Source organism: Amblyomma mixtum, chromosome 10, assembly GCF_055824585.1.
Source record: "Amblyomma mixtum isolate Tamu chromosome 10, ASM5582458v1, whole genome shotgun sequence".
NCBI lineage: Eukaryota > Metazoa > Arthropoda > Arachnida > Ixodida > Ixodidae > Amblyomma > Amblyomma mixtum.
In genome coordinates, this window is record NC_143021.1 from 124,539,744 (window position 1) to 124,564,199 (window position 24,456).

Consider the following 24,456-nt stretch of genomic DNA (forward strand, 5'->3'; position numbering starts at 1 on the left):
CTGACCGTTCCTAATTTTTCAGGTTGGTGCTTGTTCGTATGCTTTATTGTAAACGGCATCGTCAACTTGCCCTCGCTGCTGCTGCCAGGTGTGTTGTGGTGTAATTTTTGTCGCCTCTAGGACTAACCTTGTCGGGTGCTTTCGCCGAGCTCCTCAGCGCGAAAATGGACAGTGCAAAGGATGCCCTACAAGATTTCAGGGCTCTCGGGGATAAGCCTCCAGGGAGCATTAAGGAAGTAGCGAAAATCTTTACCGAACTTCTAATTAAACTTGATGTATTTGCATCCGACATGAAAAGCAACGTCAAAAAAATGGGCGGCTCAAGCACGGAAATTCGCGCTGAGCTCTCTGGCATTAAAGAGTCAATTGAAATCATGAATGAGGGGTTTGAAAACTTCATAGCAGATGTGGAAGGTTTTCGTCGGGAGCTTGGGGAAGTCAAAAAACAAAATGAACATTATCAGAAAACAAATGAGCTTCTGAGAAATGAACTGCAAGAGACAATAAAAAACAGATGTTAGAGCTAAAGCAGTTCACCGCGAACATAAATCTTGAAATCAATTGACTTCCACTTGCGCCGAATGAGGACCTTGTCAACTCTGTTCAGAAGGTGGCTTCTTGCATGGGTGTCGAGCTTGCCGAGTCTGACATTGATGTAGTGCATCGAGTGCGCTCTAAAGATAAGGATAAGCCAAAAGTGGTGGTCAAGTTTGTCACAAGGTCTGTGCGAGATAAAGTGTTCAATGCTGCTAAAAAGACCAAACTGAACACGAGACTGCTTTGTTTTGATGAACAAGAACCCTTGTTTGTTAATGAGCACCTGTGCGTTGAAAACAAAGTACTACTATCCAAAGCAAAGAAAGCAGCTAAGAACCACAACAGGAAGTTTATTTGGTTGTCACAAGAAAAAATTTTGATGCGTAGGGCAGACAGCTCCACTGTTCTGCACATCACAAGTGAAGGTGACTTGGCCAACGTTGTGTGACTTTTCTTTTTTTCTGTCGTTTAGATCTTAGCATGACATTTTTTCTGTTTCTTTTGACATGGCTTTTACGTTTCAACAAGTTGACGATTTGATGCGTGATAGAAGCTTTTCAATTTTGCATTGTAACGTGCGCAGCATACGAAGTAACCTAAATAACTTGATTGTACATATAGCAAGGTATGAATCTTGTTTTGATGTAATAGCCGTGAGTGAAACGTGGCTCAAGCGTGATGAAGTAGTCTCTTTCCAGGGTTATAAATTTTTATCCCAGGTAGGGATGTTTGTCAGAGATAGAGTCTCCTACCAGCTAATGGGAGTGGCGTCTGTTAGTTTTGACTGCATTGAAACCCTGTTCATAAAACTTCAGGATGGTGTGATGGTTGGTGTGGTTTATCGGCCACCAAACACATCGATAACGCAGTTCCTTGAGAAGTTTGAAATGATTCTAACAGAATGTTTTCATGGGCGTCGCTCTAATATTGTCATAATGGGCGATTTCAATTTAGATCTAACACAAGGAGTACAGAACAGCTACACTTTCCTTCTCGAATCATTTGCCTTACGTAACCTTATTACGGAACCTACCCACGTAACAAGTACTTCAAGTACTGTAATAGATTACGCCCTCTGTGATATTGTCTCAGGTGTGCTGGCCGGTACCTGCGCTGAGGTGGTAGCCGACCATTAACCTATTTTTCTTCTAATAGAAAAAGACCTGCCTCCACAAGCGCAGTTGAAGCAGTGTAAAATTCGTAGTAAGATAAACTATGTAGCACTACGTGAAACATTAGAACAAGCCGACTTCACTACAGCATATGATGAAAACGAAAATACTGAGTGTAAGAACTTTTTAGATATCCTTAAAAATGCCATTGAACAGAGCTCTCTTCCGAACACTAATAAATACAGCCAGCCAACGTGTCCTTGGATGAATGCTGAAATGTTAGCCATGTTAAAAGATAAGGACAAATGGTATCACAAATGGAAGCAGTTGAGATCAAACGAATACTACCTAACCCAGTATAAGCGTTGCAGGAACTTGTCTGTATCTCTTATGAGAAAACGAAAAAAGGAATATTATTCATCGCTGGTGAAACAGGCGCATGGAAATACAAAAAAAAAAGTGGGATATAGTAAACGACGCAATCGGCCTGCGATCCAGTACAGCAACACTCCCTGAGACAGTTGACGAAGACAGAGTAGAATCATTTATTACCTATTTTACCTCCATTGGGCCTACGGTTGCCGCGCAGGTTCATGCTGACGCACCTACGGCGAAGATGCCGGAACGTGTTAACAACAGTTTTGCTTTGCCTGACATAGACATAGAAGAAATAATCACTGCAGTCGACAGCCTTTCAGCCGGCAAGGCGGCAGGACCTGGTGCAATATCCGTTAGACTGATACAAAACAACATTGATATACTAGCGATCCATCTATTACACATCTTTAACCATTCATTGGCAAATGGAATATATCCTGACGAGCTGAAGGTTGCACGGGTTGTACCTATTTATAAAGGCGGCGAGCGATCTGATCCGCGAAACTACAGACCAATATCGGTATTAAATGCAATTAATACAGTTTTTGAAAAGGTTCTTTGTAAACGTATACAAAATTTTTGGAATAAATATAACATTATATGCCATAATCAGCATGGCTTCAGGCCCCAAAGGTAAACGTCAACCGCAGTTCTTGTTCTTTCACAACTTATAAATTCTGCACTGCATAATAACAAGCTGGCCATAGTAGTATATTTAGACATATCAAAAGCTTTCGATACGGTTGATCACACAATACTGCAACAGAAATTGGAAGCTTACGGTTTAAGAGGGGAAATTTGTGATCTAATTAAAAGCTATTTTACAGGACGGGAACAATATGTTGTCGTTAACAATTTGGCCTCACTACCGCAAAGCATTAATCTAGGTGTGCCTCAGGGCTACGTGCTTGGGCCGCTATTCTTTTCTCTGTATATTAATGACTTTCCAACAACGCCGAAATATTCGAAAGCTGTAATATATGCCGATGACACTGAATTACTTTTTACAGGGGAAAACTTAGAGGCACTAAAAATGTATACTTAATGAAGAGCTTAGTGAAGTTTCGCAGTGGTTTAAAAGTAATCGGCTAACCCTTAATACTGAGAAAATAAAGTACACCGTGTTTCACTCGGGCAGGAAGAACATGAACTACGAACATATATCTATAACTATCCACAACACGACTCTGCTGAGTGTGCCTCAATACAAGTATCTTGGTGTCCTGTTCGCGGCTGATATGCACTGGAAAGAACAAATTAATAATATTTGCTCCAAATTAGCCTATGGTTGTCATGTTTTACTAAAGGCCAGGGACTGCTTTAATCTTCCAATTGCCGCCGCGGTGGCTCAGTGGCTATGGTGCTCGGCTGCTGTCCCGAAAGGCGCGGGTTCGATCCCGGCCGCGGCGGTTGAATTTCTTTGGAGGAGAAATTCGAGGCCCGTGTACTGTGCGATGTCAGTGCACGTTAAAGAACCCCAGGTGGTCGAAATTTCCGGAGCCCTCCACTACGGCGTCTCTCATAGCCTTAGTCGCTTTGGGACGTTAAACCCCATTAAACCAAAACCAAACCTAATCTTCCAATTCTACGCATTCTGTATTTCGCCTTTGTGCACAGTCAATTATCTTATTGCCTGGAAGCTTGGGGTGGTACATATAAAACATACCTAGATCCTGTTTCTCGCCTTCAAAAACGAGCTATTCGTATGATAACTTATTCAAATAATACATACCCCAGCAGGCCACTCTTTCAGCAGCTTCGTATCATACCCCTATCAATGGCATATAAACTGAAGATAGCTGAAATAGTAAACAATATAGTAATATCTAACAACCCCCTGCCCCTTAGTTTATTTAGATTACCAATGAAACAAACAAGAGCTGCAACTAACAATCTATTTAATTTACCACCTTGTTACAATATGTACGGCCGGAGACTCCTAGAATACAGCGGAGCCCATGTGTGGAATGAAATCCCAAATGAAGTTAAAGAAAAAAATAACTTTTCGGCATCTTTAAAACACTATTTATTTTCCATGGAAATGTAGGAATGAATTCAATTGTGTGTGTTAATATTGAAGTTTTTTTATTTTATACGGTCTGCAGTAATATTGTGCTTATTTTGTATTTGGACCCCTCACTAGCCGTAAAGGCTATGGGTCCAACCAACAGTTTGTGTACAGTTTCTGAGAATAAATAAAGAAAAAAAAATGTCGTCTGTGTTGCACCGTCTAAGCTGGAATGTCACGGAGCCTCCCGAATGGTAGAAAGACCACGTCGCCCGGACCTTGACCATGGCCCCGACCCCCACCGTTCAAGGTTTCTACTCTTCACCCTAAAACCTTCCCTCCCTGTGTGAATGATAGCTTCGGTATGGGAGATGAGCGTCCGTGGTGGCGGCAAGCATAGTCGCCTCGACACTAAAGGTGACCTTGCGGGTTATGTAAACTTATGAAGCAGCGCTTATCCTGTTTTCGCTGAGTCAAATGCTGTTGACTCAGCGCATTTGAAACCATTTGACAGTGCCGATATGTCATCAGTCATGCCGGTGCTGCAAAATCAGAGTGTACAAAAGCATTGTGTAAAAATGCTGGAAGATATATATATATATATATATAATGGCTGCACAGCCACCATAGACCGCCATAAAGTCAGCAAAAATACTCCCATCATGAGAAGCGTCCGGCAAGAAGACGCGATCTCGCCAATGTTATTCACCAACCAGTTTAGCTGAGGTATTCAGTGGCCTGGATTGGGATCATTTGGGGATGAGATTTAATGGAGAATGACTTACTACTTCCAATTCAGTGATCACATTGCCTTAGTAATTCACTCAGGAGATGAGTTAGCACGGAAAGATATTTGGGGTATATATATGAGGGGTATATAGAAGCTAGCCTGAAAATAAGTGAATGCACGCACAGCGAACACCGAGACGAGGAGAGGGACAGAATCCTGCGAACGGAAGTTGTCCCCTGCCTACAAAAAGTGTCGCATAACGTGAACAAAGTTGCGAATAGGTGTCGCTCGCTTTTTGGACCCCGGTGAAACTTTCAAAGCTGTGCACCCGTATTTCAGGAAGTGAGACAAGAAGAAGCGGTTGTTGTAAAAAGCACACCACGGCCTATGTGCAGTGTGCTTCGCGGATGGTATACGAGCAGCAGCTTTCATGTGGGAAAGTGTACACCGACCAAAAGGCGCGATATAACAACGACCGGCTAGGGGAGCACTATAGGAATTGAATGAAGAAAGAAAACGTGCACTTGGTTAAGCACTGATAGTTATGCACGACATGATCGCCACAATTCGACATTGTTAGAATTGTAGACAGCAGCAAGTGTCAAACTGTATGTGAAGTCCTGGAGGCCTTTCATATAAAGAAAAGAAAAAGAGATGGCTGCATTAATGATGCTTTGGCTTTGATGTACACTGCGGAGTTCAACCTTTTCGCGGCAATATAATAAAATGTTTTTGTTGCAATACCTTGGCACGTGGTTGTTGTGGTTGTTGTCCTCTCTGTAGTGCGCAGACACGCGAGCCTTTTTATGCCCGAAAATTTTCCCAATAAACCAGTTGGGAGTGCAACGTTCGCCCGTGTTTGTGCGTGTTCCTTCTCTTTGTGTTTCCTCGCTGCCGGTATGAATCAAGCAGAAATGTCTGATTTGATTTCTATCCTTTCCAACCTCGATTGTGCAAATGCTGGGCTGGTAGATAGGAGTAAAAAAAGGAAGGAAGGACATGGTGCCAAGAATGGACGTGGACATGGGCACACACACGCACGCACACGCACACGCACACGCGCACGCGCACGCACACACACACACACACACACACACACACACACACACACACACACACACACACACACACACACACACACACACACACACACACACACACACACACACACACACACAATTGTATTCTTTCGTGGGTTTCATTGACTGTTAGCTCTGTTTATAAGTGTACGGTTAAGAGCCCTTGAATCACTATCTACTGATTAGCTTAACGAGGGCCTCATTTCTCGCAGTCTCGTTGCATTGGGAAGCTTATGGTTCTCCTCCAGCTCCCTCCTTCAGCGTACGTTCGCGTTCTATGTGGCACATGCGCTATAAGAGACTTTACATTATCCGCCGCTACGGTTAAGGGTGGTGCGGTGAATACTCCCATGTCTCCCAGATTAGCACTAAATGCCCACAGAAAAACCACGAACCATTCCGTACAGGGGGATATGTGGTGGGCTTTTTCGGAAGCACGGAAGCTGAGTGCAAAAATTATTACATGAAGAACGCCACAGGAAACTGGACAATAACATGTGGGCAGCTAACATATTTCAATACTTATTCATAAAAAGCGGTGATTCTAATGGCGGAAAAGGTCTCGGAAAGTAACCAGTAAGTATTCTTGGCGAGAGGACGGAGAAACAAAGACCATTAAACAATGGGTAAAAAACGGGGGATGTAAAAGCTGCATCAATTTAACGCAAAGGAATGATAGTGCCGAACCATATCCGAAAAACTATATCTGCCAAAGTAGGCATATATGGAAGAAATCGTGCTATGATAACTCAAGAGGCAGTGCCCTACTCTTCGAAGCCAGATCATGGTGTCTTAGGACGCTCTGCTTCAAAAGTAAATTTAACGAAGCACGGGACACTTGGGTTGCCTGTGGCAATTGCGTAGAAACAATTCAGCGGCTGATCAATGTGATGGTATCCATCTGGATGTCGGTGCACGCAGAGTCACTCTTCCTGAGGCCGTCGGGTATAGAGATACGCGTACCAATGGTCATTTAAATATATCTCCGTGGAAGTTAGGAAAAAGCGATTGGACGATTGGTGGCTCAAAAGCAGAGAGTTGATATAAGGTTTAAATATCGGACTACAAACGTATTCAAGGAAAATTGCGAATTTTAAGATCAGGTTATAACAGAGGTAAACAAAAATAAAAAAGAAAAGCAGAGCCTTTCGCAAGCAACCTACACCTCATTTCAAAAGGGGCGCTCTTATCTTCCAACCATTTAACTACCCATGGTTAGGTTACATTGAACACAAATTCAATAGAAAGTGGTGCATAGCTCCCGTTCTAGCTTACTTGGCAGAGCCCTGCACGCGACATGCGGAGATACTGGCTTCGGATCCGATCGGCGGCAGTTCATTGTTTTTCTTCTTTTATAAATTGTTTCTGAGCTATAAATGTTTAGAGAGCAGTTTTCCCATTGATCAAGATCACAATCTCGTTTGCTTTCGTGAATTTGAGTGAACTGGCCTCGTGGGCTTAATATTTTTCCGTTATTAACTGTGCTAAAAATGGGATTAGGTTTGCTTGTCTCTTGACCTCACAAGAAAACCATAGGTATGAGCCCCTTCGCTCTGTTTCATATAAAAAAAACTATACACAAAATGTGTAATCTACTTTAAACTAAAATAAACGTAGGGCACTGCTTACTGCAGTGCCATTTTTGAATACACTGCTGACGTTCAATCAATCATCTGGATAACAATATTCGTTTAAAAAACGCCTCACTCTACACTTGCTACAAACGTTCATTCAAAACGTAACTTTTCTTTGGGCGTATGATTTGCTTGTTAAAATTGTATATTATTATGCTATTGCTCTGCTTTTGTATTCATGAACCTTGATAACATTACATTATTTCTTATGTGTTCACTGAAATTGTCCGTTCCTCTAAAGGCTCAACGCACTTTTTAATGGGAAGCCCACGGGTCTGTTCTACTTCGGGGCCTCCTTCTTTAAAACCACTTGCATACAATAAAAAAATATATTCAACAATCATATAAAATTCAATGCCGGTAGGATTGCCGAAGAGTATTAATTTTCGCATACCTGCTTGGCAGACACGAACTCCACATTGTTGACCGGAAATCCTGGCAGCCTTCGGACTATTCAAATAGCCCTGTGAAAACACAGCCGATAGTTTCTCCGTATCCAGATCTCCTTGTCAATGCGGCAAGCTTGTTACTTTAAAGACTGCCGCGGATTGCTTGTGGGCTTACCTACAACAGTAAATAATTCCGCTTGTCTTGCGCATATTTTCTTTTCATGAGTAATGTTTTGCCTTTTTGTAGCGACTGCTACTCTACGCCATCGCGCTTCGCGAGGTCAGCGTGGCTGCGCGCTAAGCCGTGGCACCACCACTCCTCCAGCTGTGCGCATGCGCGGAGTGGCGTCATAGCCCCCAGCTGGAGAGCGCGCCTCGCCAATGCGCTAACGGCGGAGCAGACGCCGCCCGCCTTGTCAGTTGTGGGCATGGACGGAGTGACGTCAGAGTACTCAGCTGCTGTGGGCGCATCGGGCCTTTATTATGATAGCATTTCGAGCCTTCAGCGTGGCGCTGCGGAGGCTTGTCACGTGGTTGCTCGCGTGGTGCGGAGCAGCTGCCGGCGGCACAGCTTACCGGCGAAACCTAGTGAGGAAGGAGCGGAGAACGGGAGTGAGGGAAAGGGGGAATCCACGTCCAGGGACGAAGACGAAGAAGGAACGCCCAGCGAAACGGAGCGGCGAAAGACCGACTTTGCAGTTTGACTGAGCGAGTTCCAGTCGGCCAGCTTCAGCTATCGCGTCACTCCAGGTTTAACCAGAGCTAAACTACAACCATTTTTTTATGCGAAGCATACTACTTTAGCTACCACTTCAGCCCTTCACCGTGGTTATGCGCCTCCAAATCACGTGATACATGACGTCACACCACGTGACACGATGACGTCACGACAGTAGAGAAACGGGGGCTCACCTCACGCCGTCGCTGTGGTTGTGCGCCTCCAAATCACGTGATACATGACGTCACACCACGTGACACTATGACGTCACGACAGTGGAGAAACGGGGGCCCACCTCGCGTCGTCGCTGTGGTTGTGCGCCTCCAAATCACGTGATACATGACGTCACACCACGTGACTTGATGACGTCACGACAGTGGAGAAACGGGGGCCCACCTCGCGCCGTCGCTGTGGTTGTGCGCCTCCAAATTACGCGACACGATGATGCTTCGCATTCTCCAGGCTTAACCAAGTTAAGTCTCGGCGACGATTCACACAGCAAAAAATGGCTAACTCGTCTAACTCAATGCTATGATGGAACGATGCAGGCTTAGGTGATTCGGCGAGCTTAGTACTGGACTCTGCATCATTGCGGACGGCTATTTAAACTAACGGGGAACAACAATGAACAGCGTAGTAGTAAATTAGTAAAAGAGGTACCATAAAGATCAGATGCGAATTATACGCCAAAAACGGGTAATACGCCCTCTCAAAGCGAAAGCTCCTTTCTTGATGAGCGAATATTAGAAGGGATATAGCCAGTGCCAAAATGGCACTATTTTGCATAGCTACCTATCAGACCATGTTTTTTTTTATTTTCGAAGGGTTCTTATCTTCCCCTGCGTATATTAATTTTATTTGTTTCGTCATTCAGCAGCTTTGGTTAGTTGTTACCTTAAGAAGCCACTGGCTATGGTACATCTATACATGTCGCGCTTGAAAATATACGCTCTGGTATATTGATATTTTCACCTTTTTTGCCAAATTCATTCAGTTAGGTTTCTATACGTGTATAATTTTGTTGCCGTACACTCTTCTACATTTGAGAAAATTTACCACGGAGCGGCCCGAAAGACGCGGGTTCGATCCCGGCCGCGGCGGTTGAATTTCTTTAGAGGAGAAATTCGAGGCCCGTGTACTGTGCGATGTGAGTGCACGTTAAAGAACCCCAGCTGGTCAAAATTTCCGGAGCCCTCCACTACGGCGTCTCTCATAGCCTTAGTCGCTTTGGGACGTTAAACCCCATAAACCAAACCAAACCTAAAATACAACCTCTTTTCATTTGACACGCGGCGTGCCGTATCCAGGTGGTTGCTTGCGCGGAGCGAAGCGTGTGCAAGAATTACGACTGAAAACAGAAGCATGAAGAGGATGAAGAAGAAGAAGGCACGAAGCGCGCGTATGTGCCATCGCTGACTTGCGCTGGGATTGCTGGGGCCGCATGCTTTACCGGTGGATCTGTGTTCCGGCAACGGGAAGAGCGTCCACTAAGGCCCTCGTTCTCGGATTGGTGATGGCTGCTGCTGCCGTCGCCAACCTCGGCCTTCTTAGCCACTCTCGCTTCTACCCACAGGTGAGCGAATGTGTGAGCCACAGCCAGAGTGGACAGTACTTCATTTGAGTGCATTTATGGTGTATTTGCCGCTACGCACATACCTGTGTGCTTTACGATCGTAGGTAATTTGAAACAGCAAGGTTGCGTAATGAATGAGCTCTCAAAATAGATTAGCAGTATTGCCAGCTGGTATGACTGTTGAGTGAATTCACGCACCGTAGCCCTTCTCGATCAATATAAGTAAGGCGCAATGTTCCGCAGTCTTTTCATGGTCTTCTTTTATTCGATAGGAGCTTTCGATTGTTTTCGCAAAACGCTCTACTTGTCCCTGAATTATAATTACCGTGGGCTTGATAAAACCACAAGGGCTCCCGGTTGTTATGGTGTGTTGCTGATTTTCTCGGAACCTAACTTTCAGGATGGCCACGAAACAAAGTCGCCATGCTGGGATCAATGGGAAGGCAGTTTGCACGTTCCTATGGTGGCAAATCACGATTCGTCAGAAGTGCTCAGAGAGACATTTGATTTGGGCCTTGCGAGTTGCCCTTGCAGCTCTATGAGGCGGGTTGCATAGTTACCGCTGTGATTTATTGTAAAGGCCGATGCGGGAGAGTTATTGAGTCAAAAACGCCCAGGGCTGTTGGAAACTAGAGAATCTCTAATAATTTTCAAACAAAACACTAAATATCTGAGATTTCTCAAAGCTGGTGATTGCGCAATAAGGCAAGCGGAGTTTCTCTTTTGGTCGCCTATTCCCACCGGCAAGGAATATTCTTATTCCGGGAAAATGTTTTCAAAACAGGATCTGTACAAAGCACTAGAACGCACTAATACCGGCTACTTCTGTTTCTCCTCTGCTGAGAATTCACAAGGGCCGTTGGCTCTAAGAACGAGTAAACCTATATAATTAGAAAAACGGGATAAAGCTGTCCTCTAGCAAACTCTCTTTTATTAAAGAGAGTGTGCTAGCGGAGAGCTTTATTCCTTTTCAACACCTTTCCCTTTACTATGTTGTTCCGGGCCCTCTTCGCAGGGCCTCCTTGGCAGTCCTGCGGCAGGGCTGACCAGGGGTACATTTTCCAACTCATGCCATTTTAGGTAGTCAGAATACTACTAAACTTCGAGAGAGGACTTTTGGCGACAAGCTGCCGAACACAGATTATTTAAGCTGCTGCATCGCTCGCTGCAAACAGCGATTACACAGAACCTACGGCTATAGCCCAGGGGCAAGCATAGCCTAGAAGGTAGACTGCTTAGGCTAGCTTGAACCGAATTTCATGAGAAGCATACAATATGTTGCCCATAGAGCTTCAATAAAAACTAATAAAAATAATGAGTTTTTATAAATGTACGAATGAAAAGTAATATTATCGCCTCAAGATTGAAAACCCAACAGAGTTGTATGGAGGAAAGGGCGAAGTTGAGTTCGGGCTTTGTTATATTCCTGGTGCCACTTAAAAGTGCTTTTGGAGGATGCTTGTGATTTGGATATTAGATATTGGATGGTGGAAAAGGGAACAAAAACTCCGCTGGATATGGCGAAGTCTGGTAGTGAAATACGACTGAGGAAATTTTCTGTCCTGATTTGTGCGGAAGGTGGCGACCGGCTAATTTTTGGCCAATGAAAAAGGCATTTGTGATAAAGCTTGCTAATTGGCAGGGGCGAGGGTAGAGCGGAGACATAGCTATGGGCAGAATGGGTCCGAAAAAGTTTTGTACGACGGTGGTGGTGCCTGTTTACTAATGCGTCAGTACTGTATGGCTAGGTTTGCGATTTCGGGTCATCACGAGCTTGTACGCATCATTACATCCTAGCGAATTGGTTTATGTGAAAAAAAATGATACCATTGGACAGAGCATCATAAAACCTCCTACGGGAAATCGCTGGACTTTAGTTGGGTTAATTACTCAACTGGAGCCAACAATGTCCACAAAGTGGGCGGGGCCAGAGCAAACGTAGCACCAAATTGAATGCGCCGGAAGTGTGCCACCACTTGACCGAAAGTGCAGTCTGAGCCAACCCGTGGCGCCAAGTTTGAAGACGAAGCGTGGCGCGGAGTTTGAAAGCTGAGATGGGCAGTTGATTGAACTTGATTAAATAAGACAATAAATCCTGGTATCGATAACACCCCGATAATGTATCGCCAATGCTTACGTATTTCTCTAATGCGGGTGCGGCAGGGATCCCTAACGTTTTTTTTTTCTTTTTTCCTAACAAAACATTCTTATCGCTAAAACATTTACCATGCCTACGCTTAAGCAGTAGTAGACTACTTGTACTTCTATTCAACACATGTGGAAATTTACAATGGTGAAGATGTTATAAGCAGGGCGCATGACCTTTAAGAACTCCATAGTATTACTAAAGCGCACTGATTTCAGCCTCAAAGCTTGCTTTCCACTCGCCCCGTACGCCAGCGCGCGAGCGCTTGTGTGCTGGTGCTGTAGCTGCACCTATTGTCGCCTAATATCTTCACGTAGGACACCGGGAAAGTTTTTTCAGTAGCCACATTGTGTGCGTATTCCTTCATCTCTTCGAGAGGCTCCGCCATGCGTCGGTGTCAGAATAAAATTTTGGACTTCTCGCAACCCGACAGTGCACGCCACATTCCCGTCTCCCGCACCAGTCATCGCATTGACACTGGATATGCACACCCTCTTCGCCAGAAACCGTACCGAGAGGCCCCATCCGAGCCATCATCATCATCAGCCTGACTATGTCCACTGCAGGGCAAAGGCCCCTCTCATGTCCTTCCAATTATCCCTGTCATTTGCCAGTTGCTGCCACTGTATCGAAGCAAACTGTTTAACCTTATCCACCCACCTAACTTTCTGCCGCACTCTGCTACGTTTGCCTTAGCTTCGAATCAACTCCGTTACCGTTAAGGACCAGCGGTTATCTTGTCCTCGCATTACATGCCCTGTCCAAGCCCTTTAGTTCCTATTGATTTCGACTACAATGTCATTAACCCGCGTTTGTTCCTTCACCCACTTAGTCCGCTTCCAATCTGCTAACGTTACACCTATCATTTTCCTTTACATAGCTCGCTGCTTTGTCATTAACTTAAGCTGAACACTCTTTGTTAGCCTCCACGTTTCTGCCCCATAACTGAGTACCGGTAAGATACAGCTGTTGTATACTTTCCTCCCTAGGGATATTGGTAAGCTACCACTTATGATCTGAGAGAACCTGCCATATGCGCTCCACCCCATTGTTATTCTTCTATTTATTACCTTCTCATGATCGTGATCAGCGGTCACTACCTGCCCCAAAAAGACATATTCTCTTACTGCTTCCAGCACCTCGCCACCAATTGCTTTTATCTTGCTAGACTGTTGAAAATTACTTTGGTTTCGTGCATGTTAATTTTTAGCTCCACCGTTCTGCTCTGTCTGTCTAACTCATTCATCATGCTGTGCAGTTCATGTCCTCAGTGACTTGGCAAGGCAATGTCATCAGCGAATCGCAGATTACTCAGGTATTCTCCATTCACTCTTATCCCCAACTGTTCCCATTTGAGGCCCCGGAATACCTCCTGTAAACAGGCGGAGATTAGCATAGGCGAGACCGTATCTCCCTACCTGACACCTTTCCTTATTGGAATTTTATTGCTGATTTTACGGAGAACAATGGTAGCTGTGCAATGGTTATAAATATCTTCCAATATTTTCTCATAACACAATTCTACACCCTGATTCCGCAATGCCTGCATAACAGCTGAGGTTTGTACTCAGTAAAATGCTTTCTCTTAATCAATGAACGCTATATATAGAGGCTTGTTATATTCTGCGTACGTATTTCTCTCACCTGATTGATAGCGTGAATATGGTCTTTTGTCGAGTATCCTTTGCAAAAGCCTGCCTGATCATTTGGTTGATTGAAGTCTAAGGTTGTCCTGACCGTACTAGCGATTACCTTCGTAAATAATTTGTAGGTAACAGACAATAAGCTGATTGGTCTGTAATTCTCCAAGTCCTTGACATCTTCTTTCTAATGAATTAGGATATTGTTAGCGACTTTCCAAGCTCTAGGTACGCTCGAGGTCACAAGGCATTGCGTATACAGGGTGGCTAGTTTTTCGAGCCCAATGTCTCCTCCATCCGGCAACAAATCTGCTGCTATCTGATGCTCACCGGCTGATTTCTCCCTTTGCATTGCTCCTAAGGCTTTCTTTACTTCGTCCTTCGTTACTGGCGGGATGATGGCGCTTTGCTGTATGGGCTTCAAATCACAATATCATTTGACTCATGATCGCCAACCCTTTCAATCGGTGTCCCTAACAATATTCGCAAAATGAGATACACACGCGTGGATAGTCAGGGACAGCTAAACAACACTTGTATTCCTTTGTAGTAGGAGTTGCGGCACGACGTCGCAGCCAGTACACTTTCGACATGGCGCTCATCTTCACAAGTCCCTTTATAAAAAGTTTGATAGCGGTTCAGGCTCAGCGGCAAAATTAGTGCATCTCATCTTACCTGGTCGCTACTCTCGTAGCTCTTTTGTGGCTATTCAAGAGGGCGGGAGTAGCTGCATGTCACGTGCACAAGGCACTTGTTTGCACTTTTTCCTTCCAGCCACTTGTGACTCCTTTCAAACTAACTCGCGTGCAAATATTTATTATGCACCGCGATTCAGTATCCATGAAATAACTGAATTCTACTAAGCCAAGCTTGAGCTGTGTTTTATTACTGCCGGGGTTACGCTTCCATTGTGAAGAGTGCGGCGCCAAAATTAGCTAGGACGTGCCACTTGCGTCCTCCTATAGCCCTGCCGGGAGAGAGCATCGACGAAAGCGCACATAATCAAGCATTGAGTGCTACTAAAGCGCTTACTGGGACACCTGAAATGCACAAGGAGAAGAACGAGCAATAGAGAAATACGGAGAAAAAAATATCAGATAAATGAGAATTGACACGGCTATACTATTAATACTGTGAGACGGGAGACAGAGCGCAGGATGGAGCGAGCTTTAATGGCACCCGCAAATATGGCGACCAACCCTTCGAAGAAGATGAGCGATGATGATGGATATGTACAGATGAAGACGAGGTCGCAGGTTGCGCTTACACTTTCTCCCCTCGCGTACGAATGCGACCGGCCCGGGCGCAGGTTATAGCACAGTAGGGCGACGGGCGAAGGGTTTGAGGCGGGAAACATGAACAATCTTGGCACCTCTGCAACGACGATCATTAACAGGATGAACAGGGGCAACGCGATAGTTCACCGGGGACGTTTGTTCGAGTACAGTATACGGACCAATATAACGGCTGAAGAATTTTTCACAGAATCCCGGGGTACGCACTGGAGTCCACAGCAGTACCTCATCACCAGGGTGAAAAAATATGGAACGGTGGGAGAGATCATAGATGCTTTTCCGGGAGGCTTGGGAGGCGTCGGTATTCAGGCGGGCAATGGTACGGCAGTAGGTAAGACGAGAAGTAAACTGTTCGTGAGAGAGTCTGGAAGAGGTTGAGGGGGCGGAGAAGAAAGACGCTTCGAGGGTGAAGGTAGGTTGACGTCCATACACAAGGAAGAATGGGGAGAAGCTGGTGGTTCTCTGCACGGCAGTATTGTATGCAAAGGTAACGAAGGGAAGCATGGTGTCCCAGTTGGTGTGGTCGGGCTGGATGTACGTGGTTAGCATATCGGACAGCGTGCGATGAAAGCGCTCTGTGAGCCCATTGGTCTGAGGGTGAGAAGCTGAAGAGGTTTTGTGCATTGTTCTGGAGGCGTGAAGAACTTCGGCAAGGATGCTGCAGAGGAAGGACTTGCCGCGGTCACTAATAAGGACACGAGGAGCTCCATGGCGCAGAAGGATGGCGTTCAGGAAGAAGTGGGCGATCTCTGAAGCAGAGCCGGAAGGAACAGGGGCCGTTTCAGCGTATCTAGTTAAGTGGTCGATGGCAATGACGATCCAACGGTTGCCCGTTGGTGTTAATGGTAAGGAACCGTAGAGGTCAATCCCAACGACTTCAAAACGGGAGAAAGGACAGGGGAGAGGCTGTAGAAGGCCCGCAGGGGCAGACGTGCTCCGTTTACGACGTTGGCAAGAGATGCAAGACGCAGTATATTTTCCAACAGCGGTTGAGAGGCCAGGCCAAAAGAAACGGCGCTTGATGCGATCATAAGTTTTCTGAAAGCCTAAGTGGCCAGCCGTGGGGTCATCATGAAAGGCCTGCAAAACTTCTCGGCGAAGAGAACGGGGTACGGCAGGCACCCATGAGTCACCGAAGGGGCTGTAATTGTGCCAAAGAAGGATGTTGTCGACTAGCTTGAAAGAGTTAAGTTGGCGACGTAGGCGGGCATTCGGTGGCCGCGTAGCACCGCTCAGACGGTCGATAAGAGTCCGGCAGTAAGGGTCGGCCCGCTGCGCTGAGGCGAGATCGCCAAGACTGGGAGCTGGCATCAAGTCAATGGGTGCGGCGGTCAAGGTTGAGATAGCCGTCGAAGGGGTAGTTTGGCAGTTTGAGGATGCGGAGGAGACGCGCGGAGGTTGAGTTTGGGCGAGGGGACAACGAGATAGCGCATCGGCGTCCTGGTGTTTCTTGCCCGATTTATAGGTGACGGTAAAGTCATATTCCTGGAGGCGGAGAATCCAGCGGCCGAGGCGCCCGGACAAGTTTTTCTGCGAGGACAACCAGCACAGGGCATGATGGTCAGTGACAACTCTGAACTGGCGGCCGTACATATAAGGGCGAAATTTCTGAATGGCCCAGACAACAGCGAGGCACTCTTGCTCAGTTATCGTGTAGTTCTGCTCCGCTGCAGTTAGTGTACGACTGGCGTAGGCGATGACTTGCTCGCACGAGGAGTGCTACCGCTGCAGAAGAACTGCACCAATGCCGTGTCCACTGGCGTCCGTGTGTAAAATCGTTGGAGCTTTGTCGTCGAAATGTGCCAGTATCGGATAAGATGTGAGAGCCTTCTTTAAGGTAGTAAAAGCGACCTCACAGGTCTCAGACCAAACAAACGGCTGACCAGCGCAGAGGAGCTTATGCAAAGGGGCCGCAATAGAGACAAAGTTGCGTATGAAGCGCCGGAAGTATGACGCTAGCCCCAGAACACTGCGCAGGTCCTTGACGCGCGATGGGCAGGGAAAATGCAAAACTGCAGCCACTTTGTCGGGATCAGGCTTTACACCCTTCTGACTAACGACGTGACCGAGGACCTTGATAGAAGTGGAAGCAAAGCAACATTTCTTGGTGTTTAACTGAAGGCCGGCCTCAGAAAGTGCGCTTAATACTTCATCGAGACGAACAAGGTGTTCAGAAAAAGCCGAAGAAAAAATGACTATGTCGTCGAGGTAGCATAGGCACGTTTTCCACTTCAGGCCTCGGAGAACGGTGTCGACCATGCGCTCGAACGTGGCCGGAGCATTGCATAGGCCGAACGGCATAACGTTGAATTCGTATAATCCATCGGGAGTGGCGCAAGCAGTTTTTTCCTTGTGGGCCTCATGCATCGGTATTTGCCAGTATCCGGATCTTAGGTCGATACTAGAGAAAAAATGTGCACCTTGGAGTCAGTCGAGGGCGTCATCAATCCGAGGCAGCGGATAAACATCTTTTCTAGTGATCTTGTTAAGGGCGCGGTAGTCAACACAAAAGCGTACTGAGCCATCCTTCTTTTGAACCAGCACAACAGGCGAAGACCAAGGACTCGAAGAAGGGCGTATGATGTGGCGCTTGAGCATGTCGGCTACGTTATCTTGAATAACCTTGCGCTCACTAGAAGACACACGATACGGGCGACGGCGAATGATGCCCGAACCATCTGTGTAGATGCGATGCTTAGCTGCGGTGGTTTGGCTCAAGGTTGTTGTCTGGGTATTGAAGGAAGCTGCATGCTTGGTCAAGACGGCAAGCAATTCATCTTTTTGAGTCAGGGTGAGACCGGGGCTGATAGCAGCTGAAATAGATGCAGAGGCAGAAGCAGGGGTCGAAAGAGCGAAGCTTGATGGGGCAGAGGAAAGAACGGCTACAGGTTGAGTGGTATCCACAGAAGCGATGGCTGTGCCTTGACGCAGAAGAATGGGTTCCGGTGTAGTGTTGAAGGCAGCCAGTGGTGAAGACCCATTGGTGAAGCGGAGCAGGGACGCGACGAGAAAGATGCCCCTTGAGAAAAGACGGGGGCTTGGTGTGACGAAAACGTCCCCAGCGTTGACGTGGGCAGAAGCAACAGAGAGGACATCTTCACAGCCGGGGTAAAGTACATGATCAGCGGTGGTAACCAGATGATGAGAAGGCAGGACAGAAACTGCAGAAAGGTCGGATTCAGAAGCTTGTAGAGTAGGGGAACAGCAGGTAATTACAGCTTGCGCAGAGTGGAGGAAGTCCCAGCCGAGGATGAGGGGATAAGCACAGGAGGGAAGCACAGCAAATACTATGTAGTGCAGGATGCCGTCGATAGTGACTCGTGCCGTACACAATCCGGAAGGACGCATTGATTCATCATTGGCAGCACGGAAAGGAGGACCACTGTAAGGGGTGCGCACCTTGCGAAGACGAGAACATAAAGCAGAACTAATTACAGAAATGGCGGCGCCCATATCGATCAATGCTTCTACTACAGTGCCTTCAATATCAACGGTTAACATGTTCGATGGCTGTGCAGGAGGAATTGAGAGGGCGGCGTGCGGTGCAGTTTTACCTCCGGAAACTGCACAATTTAGTTTTCCGTGTGGCCAGTTGTCTGGGAGAATGGTGGACGTAGAGGCGACGACGAGCGGCGGAAAGGCGATGGGGAGCGGCGGCGCCACGACCTGTCGTTCGAGGAGCGGTCCGGAGAGGTAGAGGGATAGGAGGGACGATAATTAGTATGGTCAGCAAACGGTGGGCGGTAACCGTACGACGAGTGCGGAGCGTCTTGGGAGAAGTCCCCGTACGATGGGCGACGAGGAGGACTGGAGGCAAACGTCGGACGGTAAGCAGGTGACGAGTACTTAGCTCCGTTGCGAAAGTCCGGGTACCACTCGCTCTCGTCGTGCTGACGCCGACGGCACACACGGGCAACATGCCCGCGAATTCCGCAGTAGTGACACACCGGCCGACGTGCAGGCGGACTCCAAACAGGACACATAGCGGGGTCGGGGACACAGAGACCGGAGTTTGCTGGACGGGCTGTGGATGCGACGGGTAAACAGCAGCAGGAGGCGTCGCAGTAACCTGGGCATAGGTAGGCACAAAACGCGGTACAGGTGGTGGTTCCGCAGCCAAGGGACGAGTGACCGAAGCGAGCTCGTCTTTGATGAGATCACTCAAAGGCGAGGACGATGGGGCTGGAGGCGGGTGGGAATCGACTGGTGGTAAGGTGGAGCCGTGCAGTTCCTCCCGGATAATGGAGCGAATGAGGGAGCGTAAGTCCACGTCGGGTGAAAGTGGGGTGTCCCAGGTGTCTTTTAATCGAAGTGATTGAAGGTCGTCACGATGATGGCAAGTTGTTCGGATGTCTTGGACTGACGTTTGGTTCTGAGCAGCAAGCGTATTGAAGGCAAATGACCCAAGCCCTTTCAGAAGATGACGTACCCGATCGTTCTCTCACATAGCGCTGTTGACACGTCGACACAGGCCAAGCACGTCTTCATTGTAGGATGTGTAGGACTCACCGGGTAGCTGAACGCGCGTATCTAGCTTTTTTTTGTAGACAGCGGGGCTTGCACCAGATGTGCCAAAGATTTGTCGTATCTGTGCCGAGAAGTGAGCCCAGTCCGGGATGGCATCTTTGTGGTTGACGAACCAAGTCTTGGCCACAGCAGTGAGGTAGAACGACACGTTTACAAGTTTCATCGCTGAGTCCTAACGATTATAGGCACTGACCTGGTTATATTGGTCGAGCCAGTCCTCGACATCGTCCCCACGAAGACCAGCAAAAATGGGAGGCTCGCGCTGGAGTGTGGTGATGGTCCAAGTGGGGTGTCCAGAAGATTGGGAAGGACCGGGTTGGCTCATCATTGCTGGCTCCAGACGGTTCGAATCGAGAGGAAGAAGAACGGGGGGCCCATCGGGAGTACGAGTGGTGTTGTCGCTGACGGTATCCATCGGTGCGGATGGTACGAGCAGGTGGCGACCGGAAAGTGGCTGCAGTCTGTCGGCGGAGAGGACGCAGGGATCGAGAGCACACTCCTCCACTTGTGAGACGGGAGACAGAGCGCAGGATGGAGCGAGCTTTAATGGCACCCGCAAATATGGCGACCAACCCTTCGAAGAAGATGAGCGATGATGATGGATATGTACAGATAAAGACGAAGGTCGCATGTTGTGCTTACAATACTATTAATAATAATAATACTATTAAACGCGAAGAAAACCGTGATAAAAAGAATCAAAATCTGTACCTTTTCCTTCCATACTATTATAGCAGCCGTATTGAGAGTCATGACAAGTTTCTTTCGAATGCAGAACGCTTCAAAATTAGGCTGCATCAAACATTAAACAGCGATGTTTCTGATGCCATAGGGGGAGGGCGTTCGCAAGCCACATGATAAAGGGAGTATGCGTGTTTCTGAGCGAGCAACCATACATACTCAGCGCATAATTAGACGACATAGTCCTTTGGTGCCTTCAGCCTATCGTTTATGCATAAGGAGCCGCAGGTCTCCGTTGGCTGTTGTGCGTGTCCCTTATGCTCGCTGATTATCTCTGAGGCAAGAAATATGTTTGGGAGCTTCGGCAACATTCGCACGCTTTTGAAACGCGGCTGTGATTGGTTGAGAATGTCATTGACAGACCCTGCGGGTGACTCAGATACACAGCTGGCTGCCCCTTCACTTTCAGTGGCGGCCGACCCTGAAATAATATTCGTTTACAGTGGCAATCTCTGCTCGCGCTATGCTATGATACAGAATAACTCAATTACCGTTGACAGAATTTGTTCGGTGGGAATAACAAGGAAGTTATTCGCACAGTGAAGGTGCTACTTCCAGTAAAGGCTGCTGAGCCATGAGTGGAAGGGTTGGATGGCACATAGAAAATTAGGAAATTGCATTTATGAAATTCTTTCGATGCAAAATTTCTATGAACTGCCCCAACAAAGAAGCGACATGCGCGTGAACAAGAGCGCGTTAGCGGACTACGCAATAGAAACCTTTAATGAAACGTTTAGCACAAACGTGAGAACTGTAAGCGGGACTGGTAAATGCGAATCGCAAGATTCTCGTTTGAAAAGCTACGCGTTTACTTTCACACTTATTACTTATTGCTTTTCCTTTCTTGAAGTGGGTATTGTGACCCGCGTCAAACCATCGTGGCTGCCTGCTTAAGAGAGAGATTCAGGGAACTGCGGTTCGTGAACTGCTCTCGATTCCTTTGTAGCTAGAGAGTGGAATCAAGCACACAGTACATTTCAAAAAGGAAATTTACGGTCGCCCTTCAGTTCAGCGTTTTCCGTTCTTGGTAAAGCGTCTCGATTTCAGTCGGGGCCCTGCTGTGTCTGGTTACACTTCCATAGTTTGCTGACAGGAAGGGTAACAAATCTTCGTCACTGGAGTTCGACGATTTTGAACAAAGGATGTCATCTAATTTATCTCATTCTGGGAAGTGCTGTGTCAGTCTGCTAAACGTTACTGAATAATGCTGACCGTTATTGAGATCGTCACGGTTAGTGTTACGTCGTATATCGAAGGAGTAGTCCTGTATTCTCTTGTGCATGAGCTGAAGGCTCAACCGCCATGTGTACGCACTTAAAAATGTGGCCAAAAAGGAGTGGGGTGACAAGAGTCGCTGGGACAGGCGCAGGACAGGTGATCTTTACGCGTTGGTCATTTTCGCCCGTGGCGGTGTTTCACAAGGAGCGTACGGGAAAAAATAAAACGTCAAAATAAGTAACGAATGTTACCGAAAACCGCTGTTATTTGCTAGTGTTTATCGTGGCCGCCTGCTACTGCTAAAGTGGAACTCGCAGTAAAGTTTTCTCGCATGTGCAACGTTAACGTCTCAGCTCTTCCGACGCGATAAACGCTAATAGCATTTCACTTAACATTGAGTCCATGCACAGTGCTTTGCCAAAGGGTTCGATTTCGCGTAAGGTGTCGCGGCAATGCATTTCTTCATAAGGATACTTCAAGAATTCGAAATATTTCTCGAATTGATTCGTTCGTATGTAAAACTCTCTTCATGTCATGAACAGAGAATGGTTCGAATGTCATATGCAGGTGTGCCTGCAAATAACAAGGCTGCGGTAATTGAAGGATTCAAGACATTTTCGTTCACGCGCAAAAATATTTTCGTTTTCATGCTGCAGCATTCAGCGTGCAAATGCAGCGCTTCGAGTGACCGCTCCATCCTCAGTCTGGAGGCGCTCTCGGAAAAGACTGTGGACGATCTGGCGTCAAGGCTCGCCAGAATGGACTCAGCCTGCAAAAAATACGGCGAATCGCTCCGTTTACGTCATACTGAAGGTCGCCAAGGGTTATCAAAGGAACCGAATTGCACGTGCAGAACGTGTTCTCTCTATGTGGTGAAGTCACATCACTTTTCGTTTTGTTCGGTGCCGAAAGCAGCCACATCCAGTCTCAAGGCACTCGTCTTGAAAGTCGAAAAGGCCTTGGGTTCGAATCACACCGCGGACAGCATTTTTATGAAATTCTGGAGAAAGTATCGCGCCCTCCTTCCCGGGGCCTACTGGAGAGACATGCTTGGGTCCAACTACACCAAGGTGATCATAGTACGGCATCCATTCGAAAGACTGGTCTCGGCATATTTGAATAAAGTCAGGACTACCAATCCTACCGTGTGGGGAGCCAAGGAGATGTACAAAGGAGGATTCGTAGGCAGCGGACCAAACGGAACATTCACGTTCGCAGAGTTTGTAGAGAAGATATTGAACGAGCCCGTGACGTCCTGGGACCCTCACTGGACGCCCTACACGCATCGTTGCCAGCCCTGTACCATGAGGTAACTCGTTCCTTGCCTGCGTAGGAAAAATATGCTAGCCTATATATGGTAATTAGCACTCTTAACAACCAGCGTCTCATGAAAAGGTATTCCTGTTTACCTTCAGTTTTGAAGTAAAATTGTGGAGCGGGTTTTAAAACTAAGGTTATTTGAGCGCAATATATTAAGTCAGATTAAATTAGGGAGATTGGTTCCCAGGATGACAGAGTAATTTAAAGGCCTTCATGCTTAAACAACCTGTGCCGTATTCGGCTTTCAAATTTCACACTCCGTACAGCCCCAGTGATTAGCGCGTTCGGCTACTAAGCCGCAGTTTCCTGTTGCTATCCGACCGCGGCGGCCGCGTTTCGATGGAGGTGATACGCAAAAGGCGCCCGTGTGCTGTGCGATGTCAGAGCAGTTAAAGATCGCCAGGTGGTCAAAATTATTCCCAAGCCCTCCATTACGGTACATCTTTCTTCCCTTGTTCTTTCACTCCATTTTTATCCGTTCCTTTACGGCGCGGTTCAGATGTCCGCAGAGATGTGAGACATAATTCGCCATTTCTTTTCCTCAAAAACCAGTTATTATTGACATTAATAATGCTATATTTAGTTACCACGACTGTTTAGTGTCTCCAGTGTTTATTTCCTTTCACTGGAATGGTCACAGATGTATACAAGGGGGGGGTACTGCGCACAAAAAGACAAGGACAAGAAGATAACACAACAAGCGCAGTTGCGCTTGTTGTGTTATCTTCTTGTCCTTGTCTTTTTGTGCGCAGTACCCCCCCTTGTATTCACCATGATTGACCGACTAGCCCAACAACGTACGCTCTTAAACTATGTCACAGATGTATGGGTAAAGAAACAGAATAGGCACAGTTTGTTTCATACATGCATTTCTTTCCATCATTTGCCTTCTTTTATTTTCAGTTCTTAAGATATCTTTTATTATTCGCCTGTTTTCACTTTCACAAACTGCCTAAACCTTCGTGATGATCGTGTTGATTTTAACAAATATACTGTACATATCATGGGTGACTTTAATATCCCAGTGTTGACCTGGTTGACTAAGGTCTGCATTCCAATAAGATGTGAGGTTCGGGAAAAAGCTAACGACTTGTTCAAATTGTGAAGCTCTGCGTAGCTCCAGCTAAACAAATTGCCTTTCCCACTCAAAGAGAAGCCTGCTAGACCTGTTTCTGACAAAATCCATCAATTCCACTATCTCGGAACCTCTGTCAGTGCTTGCGCCGATTTTTGTTGGCACCGTCCATGTGAGGATGTTGTTGAATCTTCAACTGTACTTAACCTGGCTACGTCAATGAGGGATTACGGCGCACTACTTCAATGGGGACTGCTTAGGACGGTATAGATACTTGGAGAATTCTGATTGGGAAAACTCAGTTTTTTAAGAAACGTGCGCCCCTAGAGTTGCACA

General features: G+C 46.7%; 1 protein-coding gene across 1 annotated transcript; it reads left to right on the forward strand.

Annotated features, from left to right (window-relative positions):
- The first annotated feature begins 622 nt into the window (after positions 1-622).
- LOC149326856 (carbohydrate sulfotransferase 9-like) lies at positions 623-23,038 on the forward strand. The gene is made up of 3 exons (XM_089564706.1): positions 623-720; positions 9,963-10,158; positions 22,382-23,038. The coding sequence occupies exons 1-3, from the start codon at positions 623-625 to the stop codon at positions 23,036-23,038; spliced, it is 951 nt and encodes a 316-aa protein (XP_089420832.1).
- Positions 23,039-24,456: the final 1,418 nt, after the last annotated feature.